This window comes from Aspergillus niger (assembly GCF_000002855.4).
Source record: "Aspergillus niger supercontig An15".
In the NCBI taxonomy this organism is placed as follows: Eukaryota; Fungi; Ascomycota; class Eurotiomycetes; order Eurotiales; family Aspergillaceae; genus Aspergillus; species Aspergillus niger.
The window spans coordinates 203,395-211,251 of record NT_166530.1 but is presented as its reverse complement, the minus strand read 5'-3'; the positions used below and the strand labels follow the sequence as shown (position 1 = coordinate 211,251).

The following is a 7,857-nucleotide window of genomic DNA, read 5'->3' as shown; positions in this document are numbered from 1 at the left end:
TTGAGGCTCTTGGCCGCTCCGAGTTCGTCCTTGACGAGTGGAAGCGCCAGTACTCCAACGAGGACACCCGCCCCGTTGCTCTGCCCTGGTTCTGGCAGAACTACAAGCCCGAGGAGTACTCCCTCTGGTCTGTTAACTACAAGTACAACAACGAGCTGAAGCTTACCTTCATGGCCAACAACCTGATCGGTGGTTTCCACGCCCGTCTTGAGGCTTCCCGCAAGTACCTCTTCGGTGCCCAGGCCGTCTACGGTGCCAACTACGACTGTGTCATCCAGGGTGTCTTCCTGGTCCGCGGCCAGGACTCCCAGCCCGCTTTCGAGGTCGGCCCCGACTGGGAGAGCTACGAGTTCCGCAAGCTCGACCACACCAACCCCGAGGACCGCAAGCTCATCGAGGACCAGTGGGCTTGGGATGTCCCCGTCGTCATTGACGGCAAGGAGTACCCCTTCGCTGACGGCCACGTCTTCAAATAAGCTGGTGCGTTAGACGTAGCCAATTCATGATGATGATATCCCAAATTTTCCCTTCTTCTCTCTCGTTGGGTAGTCGTCTGAGATGAAACTCGACCTTTAAATAACCTCCGTCTCTTTCTCCTCAACCGGAGTGTGGGAGAGCTTTCGTGGGGATAGTATGTTCAGGGCGCTATTTCCCGTCCGGTCCACTTCTATCCCATCTGATAGCTTTTCCCCACTTGGGTTTATTTACCCCCGCCCTTTTTTACATATCCACGCTGCCCATGATGGAACGGTTTACGTGTTTTCATTCTTCGTCGACTCCTTCCAAAAGAAAACTTTTTCTTGTTTATTTCACGCGTAATGCCACGCTTACGATTGATATGGACCATAGCAGTAGCTAGTCAAAAACAAACCCACTAGCACTTTGTGCTTTCCATGATCATGATATTTCTATCCGCAGTAAATCATTGTTGTAGTAATTGTATGGTATAGTACTCTCTCTATATGCCATATCGTATTCTATAATATAATAGCCTGTTCATGAGAAATTCACTGTGCACACGTAAAGTAAACCAGCTGGTACCAGCCCAGCCGCTTTGTTCTTTAACAACATAGCCCTGACTGTCTGACTCCTACCACATATACACCATACCATATCATGTACAACACCCACCTCCCGCAATACAGAATACAATATCCACACCAAACGAGAAAGGACACAAAACCAGAAAGGAACACTCTGCCCCTCAACCCGTCTTCAATGACTCCTCCAACCGATCCAAGAGATAATTCTCAGATTGAGTTGAGGCAGCAGGCGACGGGGAACGATCACTCGCATCATCATCACCAGCAACCCTCAAAGTCCTTTTGACCTTGTCATTGACATCATATCCTGTTGGTATAGCAGTGCCACCCGGTGTCGAGTCAGATGAAGGTGATGATGGAGAATGAGGAGGGAATGAGTTGGAGGAAGAGAGATCTGTACGTGGTGTGACAGTATTCGTCTCATCGACAGTAGATGAGGCGACGACCCCTGGGGTATATGTGGGAGGGGGTGGGTACTGTTTGGCTAAACGCTGTTCTTGCTTCTGGATCTGACGGGCTCTGGCTTTCTCGGCGACCTTTTCACGCTTGCGGGCTTTGCGGCGCTGTTTGCGTGCTTCGGCGATCTCCGTTGGGGTGAGGGGGCCGTTGTAGCATTGGGTTTGGAGTTGATGTTGGGCTTCGGGGTCTTCTTGGAGCTTGATGTCCAGGCAGAGGTTGCCTGTTTTGGGGATCGAGTTGTACCATTTGTGGAGGACTTGGCTGACGTCGTCGTGTAAGGATAGCTCCTCGAGCATTTGGAGGACCTTGGTTAATGTGGCGGCGTCTTCGGCGCCGGAGGATCCGTCGAAGGTGGGGATTTCGAGGAGATTGCTTGGTTCGCTGCTTGCTTTGAGGCGGGTGTCGTCGATTAAGATGGTGTTGGTTTGGTCCCAGCGGGTCTTTTGGAAGGTTGCAGGCACGGACGAGCCTAGGTCTTTGGGGTTGGGGTATGATGCTTGGACCTTTTCGTCGGCCCATACGGTACTGAGGGTTTTGTAGACCTGGATTTTGGCATCGTATTGCTGCGGAGTGAGATTGAAGTGCTCGCGGTGCCATTCGGCGACGATTTGCGTCCGGCTGTCATTGATGAAGAGTTGGCGGCAGATGCCGTCTACGGTGGGAGGTCGGGCACTCGACCATATCATGACTTTGTATTTCTGCATCAACGTCTGTATGAAGATGTCCAGTCCCGCTCTTCTCTTAAACCGAGGTGGCATGTACCGGTCAGGCCGGTGGACGAGCGTGCCATTCAAATCCAGGATGACTAGTAGAGGTTGTGACCAGGAGTTCCGTTTGGCTGGCTTTGACGACTGCTCGAGGTAGGCCGGTGTTGGCATAGCTCTTTTAGGTGGTGTCGGGGAGTCGAACCTTTTGGAACGAGGTCGAGGACTAGCGCGTGCCCTGGATGAAGAACCCGGGCGTGGTGATGGGACCTGACTGGACATATTGCGGGTATTGATTCCAGCAGAGCCAGCTGCTTGGAAGGCCATGGGTCCGAACGGTGGCATTGCCATCAATGGATTCGTTGACGCAAAGTTCATGAACGCAGGCGGAAACATGGGAGGTAATCCACCAGGGAACGCACCCATGTCATTCAACGGAGGGAAACCGAAAGAAGGGTTAGTGGATTCACCCACAGGAGCATGGAATAGCAATTGCTGTTGCTCCCATGGGAGCTGCCAAAAGGGCTGTTGAAACCCTGGAACATTTTCGTTTGGCGCAGCCATGCCATTCTGGAACGGGGGAACCATAGCAGCCAAATTGATGTTGTCAAACGCCCCAAAGCTGTTCTGGGGTGGTTGACCTGGTACATAGGACGCTGAACCGGCAGACTGTGATGCTTGAGATTGCATCTCTTCGCGAATGTTCTTTTCGGCTAACTGTTTGCTCCGTCGTGGTAGCTTTTGCCGCGGGCGAGCAGCCGGGGGAGCATTTCCTGGAGCCGTCGTGTCCGGATTTTCTGTGCTGTTGCGCTTGGTATTCCTCATTTTCTGACGAGCCCAACGGCCTTTATACGGTCTCCATGCAGGCTTATCGTCTCCCACTACGGAAGAATTGGAGCCATCATGACAAAGGCGACTGTCTATACTAGAGGCATCGAATGCCGGTGCGTTTGCTGACTCCATGTCGGGCTTAACGGACCGATTGTTGTGGACAAAAACTCGGGGTGAACTCGAGGATATGTGAAAGCATGTGCGGGGAGTGAAAGGAGTACAATGAGCGTTGAGTGTTCCCAGATCAGCCTGTTAAAGGTGTCAGCTATACAAGTACCCCAAAAATGAAAGCCAAAAGTACACACCTTGGACACCCCACTTTGAAACTTGCGATCAGGAGAGGTAACTATGGGGGCGGGGCGGGGCTTTATAGCAAGTAGAGGCAAACGAGGGAAGAAGCAGCATTGGCGTACTCGCAACATGAAGGGAAGATTCCTGGCAGACGAACGACCGAAGGAGGAATCCGCCGCGACACTGGAGGGAGAGTAAAGAGGATGCGAGCAGCCAACGATAAAAGAAAGATAGAAGATATGCGGAGGCAGAAAAAGTGACTACTTATCGGGAGGTCTGGCCAATCAAGGTGGGGACGATCTGCTCGCCGCCTTCTACGAAGGGCAGAACGGCCTCATTTTTTTCGGCCGCCGATCTCACCGCCCGGCCAGCTTAGGTTTTCATCTCAACTTGGGGTGGACTATTTACGGTTGTACATCCCCCATTTATGATCCGCAAATGGCTATCTCAGACCTACTGAATCGCCGTGTGCGAGCTGTCGCTCAGGACGACGAGGAGCTTTACTCTGACCAGTCTGGCTCGGATCAGGCGAGCGACGATCTCCGCTCTGACGAGTCAGGCTCAGAAAGTGGCAGTGATGGTTCCCTAGACGAAGACGACGACGACGATGTGGTTAGTTTCCCCTCGTTTGGATAGACATTGCAACATGCTGACTATCTCACAGTCTCAAGGCGACCCGGAAGATATGGATGATGACGACGATGACGACGATGACGACGACGAAGATGACGAAGACGACAATGATGATGCCCAGGACGACGTTCAAGCCTCACTAAGCAGTATCTCGTTCGGCGCATTGGCGAAAGCGCAAGCATCTATAGGACCCAAATCAAAGCGGTCGTCCAAGGCCTCCCGGACAGAAGACGAGCCTGCCGCTCCTTCCCCCTTAGACGACATTCGGGCGCGGATTCAAGAGGCACGCGAACAGAAACGCCAAGCGCTGGCGAAAAATAAGGATTCGGAAAAGCTCTCTCGTTCCTCCAAGCATGCGCCGGCCGTACAATCCTCCAAACATGCCGTCTCCCGCAAACGGACCATCATTGAGCCGCCAAGTGTACCCAAGTCGCGAGACCCCCGTTTTGACCCGACTGTCCTGAGCCAGGGTGGTCGCGGAAACCCTCAAGGAACGAGCAACGCTTACGCATTCTTGGACGAGTATCGCCGGGACGAACTGAAGCAGTTGAAGGAACAATACGCCAAGACGAAGAACCAAGAACAGAAAGAAGCTCTGAAGCGTACGATTCGGTCGACTCAAGACCGTCTTCGAGCGATGGAGAATAGGAAACGCGAGAAGGAGATCTTAGCGGAGCATAAGAAGAAGGAGAAACAGCTCATCCGCGAAGGAAAGAAGAGCAACCCGTACTTCTTGAAGAAGTCGGACCTGAAGAAGCAGGTGCTGCTCAAGAAGTACGAGAATATGAACTCCAAGGACCGCACCAAGGCACTCGAGAGGAAGCGCAAGAAGACTGCCGCCAAGGAAAGAAAGGAGATGCCCATGGAGCGGAGAGCCTTGGCTGGCGACGATGCGCCGAGTGGCGGTGGAAGGTGGCGGCTGGAAACGCCGCAGAGTTGCATAGATGTTGGGACTTGCTGTCTGATTTCGGCGCCTGGCTCATGTTATTGTATATAGTTCGCAACTGCATAGGCATTTTCCTTCTACGAAATTCTCCAGAATATAATGTCCAAGCCGACAGGCCGGAAGAGGTTATATAGACACGGTATTACTTATCATTATCCAAAACCGACTTATTCCTTCCAGGCGTAGTTGCAGCTTAGCCAGAGGGAGAAAATGAAGAACATATTATCAATGCCAGATGGCGAACAACCAACATCCAATAACTATTGCTGTACCAAGATAATCAGACGCGTAAGCACAAACAAACAATCAAATGGTATCGCAACAAGCCATAAGTCAATGACGCAAGGATCACCGAAATCTGAGGTCCTCGAAACAATATAGACATGATTCTTCGAAGAACATGATCTTTAAACCCATAACAAAGTAACGCCTCATGTCCAGAATAAAGCAAGTTCCCCTCAAGTGGAACTTTGAAGGGGGGTAAAAAAAAAGAGCGATAAGAGAGAAGAGATTGAAAAATGATCGAATAGAAGCAAACACTGAAATCAATGGCAAACGATGAAGGCGTCTGGCCCAACATGGTATAAGATGCATAAAAGGTAAAAAGGGATGATGAGGATATTGAAGGGACGGGATCCACCCTTCCGTTCTTTTCAAAGAGCGACTGTTCATGCGGTTCATATAGGTAGTCGTGTAGTTTGGCATATGCATCATGTCTAGAATAATTACTATTCTTCAGATACACTCCCTCCACACGTAGAAACTGCTGTTTTTGTGGGCCTGCAGTTCAGCCGTGGGTGATTGCTACCAAGCAAGCACCTTCTGCTAGGTCGTGCCTATCCATAAACTCAAGTGCTGACCACTTCGAATAGTGCATGAGGGAAAGTTGACGGTATTTGGGAATGCATTCATAGAAACGGGCCAAATCAGGTCACGTAGGGAGACCCTAAGCAACTTGACCATGGATTAAGAATGGAATAGGTCCCAGGCACGTGCGCAGAGACTAAGGAATTCTTCCTTCTTTCTGCGCTGGGTTTCGGGGGAGTCTCTCCCAGCCCCAAATGGGCCATAAGTGGCACTTGCGCCAGAGGCCAAGGCTGGGTTAGGGCGATAATGTGGGTCGGGGCCGTGGCCCAAGGGCGGGCTGCCGTGCTCATGTTCGTACTCATTTCTCGAGCGGCGACGAGCAGTACCCTCGGACGGGTACAATGATGGTTGTGGGGGGTGCGCATTCGCCATGGGCGTAGCATCCGAGTGAGGCACTCCAGATTTTGGTGGTCCGTTAGCCACACGGGGAGATGGTGGAGTTGGGGGTTGGTGGCCGCCGTAATGTACAATGCGCGGCAGAAGCTCCTCGCGCCCACCTGACAGTTCCTGGACAGCTTCCTCGGCGGAACGATACTCCCTGGGGCGCTTGGGAGGTTGAGCGGCATCCCGGGAGATGCGAGGGGAGGGAATGGGGGGCAGATTGTTCGATTGAGGCGGGTTGGCAGCTGTCGCGCTGGGGTAATACATTCCCCGGTTTGCCTCGCGATCGCGGCCCAACGCCTCATTTCCAAAGACATCAGACAGCGGGGGCAAGCGGTTGGTTGTTTGTGTAGCAGGGAGATGGTGGATGTGAGATGTGGACCCCAGAGTCGGACTTTGGTTAACGACATGACGTGTCAAGGGCTGCGCTTCATTTCGGCCCGTGAAGGTCTGATTCAATGGCGCAGATTGGATGACACGTTCACTAGCAAATTGGGCTGCTGACGGGGGCACGATGGAGAGGCCAGGCGGGGGTCTTCTCTTCGATGCACCGACCCTGGGGAGGCCGAATGATTCAGACGGCTTTATTCCGTCGGGCCCGTCATCCTTGGCGGACTTCTGTAAACGCGATTCGATTATTGAGCGCTGCTGATCCCGAACCGATAAGCTCCGTTGCAGCTGCTCCCGCATCACAGGATCATGTGTTTGAAATCCTGGGGACAGGCAAGCGATCCCGACCTCTTGCATGTTGACGCCCTCTCTCGCAGTCATAGGGCCACCAGGAGGCCGAGCGGACAAGCCCCCAGAGTTCGGAAGGCTACTAGACAGATCTAATCTGCGAGGGCGAGGTCTTGTATGAGACTGCATTGCAGGGGAGGATGGGGGTTCCTTTTTCACGATGACTCGACTCGCAGTGGATCCGGCCTGTGATCTGCTGAAAGGTCAGCAATCTGCATGGGCGATTCAGCTAGCGACTGTTGGTCAGAATACTTACGAAGGTGAGGTCGGTTTCTTTCCTGCAGGAGAGCTTTTGGCCGAAGACGCATCCCGAGAGACACCGGATGGGCGCGGCGGCGTGGTACTCGTCTGGTTACCCGAAGACGCAGGCGCCAGTGTTGGGCAATTTTTCGGACTGATATCGCGGGTCATACGCGGAGATGTGAGCGGAGCAGCCCTGGGCAGGCGCAACCGCGGTCGACATAATGACAACGAAGGGTGACGAGTTCGACAGGACACAAAGGAGCGGGAAAACTCCTTGGCGAATGCACACAGCTGACCAGGGGAAACAGTCAAATCAAAGTGACGGTGCAGCAGTTGAACCGATATAGGCTGGCGACAGACAAAAGGTAAAAAGGAATTCCCCCTCGGGAGCTGTCTCACACAGCCACAGACTATATAGCGTGTTCCTGTACGGTACTAAGGACTGTGCCACCCAAGGTCTCACAGCCTGGAGCAGATGGAGTATCAAGCTTTCTCTGACAAGCGCTGGAATTATAGGGTGGTAGGGCGAGATCGGACGAAAGCGCGCGCGGATTTGAGAGCTCGGTAGCGGAGGCGGCTAATAGTGATGGTCTTCGGGGGGGAGAGGGTCGAGGTTGAGCTCTGGAATGGGGGCGGAAGCAGCTTTCAAAAGACCGACGGATCCAGCCCGAACAATGAAAGGCACGGAGGACGGAGGGGAGAAGAGGGCGAGATCAACGTT

General features: G+C 52.9%; 4 protein-coding genes across 4 annotated transcripts; 2 read left to right on the top strand and 2 right to left on the bottom strand.

The window, feature by feature from the left end:
• Positions 1 to 2: 2 nt before the first annotated feature.
• Positions 3 to 476, top strand: An15g00750 (uncharacterized protein; the record flags this gene model as incomplete). Its single annotated transcript, XM_059744444.1, has 1 exon — positions 3 to 476. A coding segment is annotated over one exon (474 nt), but the record flags the coding sequence as incomplete, so codon positions are not given.
• A 728-nt stretch (positions 477 to 1,204) lies between these two features.
• On the bottom strand, positions 1,205 to 2,896 carry An15g00740 (uncharacterized protein; the record flags this gene model as incomplete). The annotated part of the gene is made up of 1 exon (XM_001396577.3): positions 1,205 to 2,896. One exon carries the CDS (start codon positions 2,894 to 2,896, stop codon positions 1,205 to 1,207), a length of 1,692 nt encoding a protein of 563 aa, XP_001396614.3.
• An 870-nt stretch (positions 2,897 to 3,766) lies between these two features.
• On the top strand, positions 3,767 to 4,958 carry An15g00730 (uncharacterized protein; the record flags this gene model as incomplete). Its single annotated transcript, XM_059744443.1, has 2 exons — positions 3,767 to 3,940; positions 3,993 to 4,958. 2 exons carry the CDS (start codon positions 3,767 to 3,769, stop codon positions 4,956 to 4,958), a joined length of 1,140 nt encoding a protein of 379 aa, XP_059602424.1.
• A 915-nt stretch (positions 4,959 to 5,873) lies between these two features.
• An15g00728 (hypothetical protein) lies at positions 5,874 to 7,022 on the bottom strand (the record flags this gene model as incomplete). Its single annotated transcript, XM_001396575.3, has 1 exon — positions 5,874 to 7,022. The coding sequence occupies one exon, from the start codon at positions 7,020 to 7,022 to the stop codon at positions 5,874 to 5,876; it is 1,149 nt and encodes a 382-aa protein (XP_001396612.3).
• Between the last annotated feature and the right edge of the window lie 835 nt (positions 7,023 to 7,857).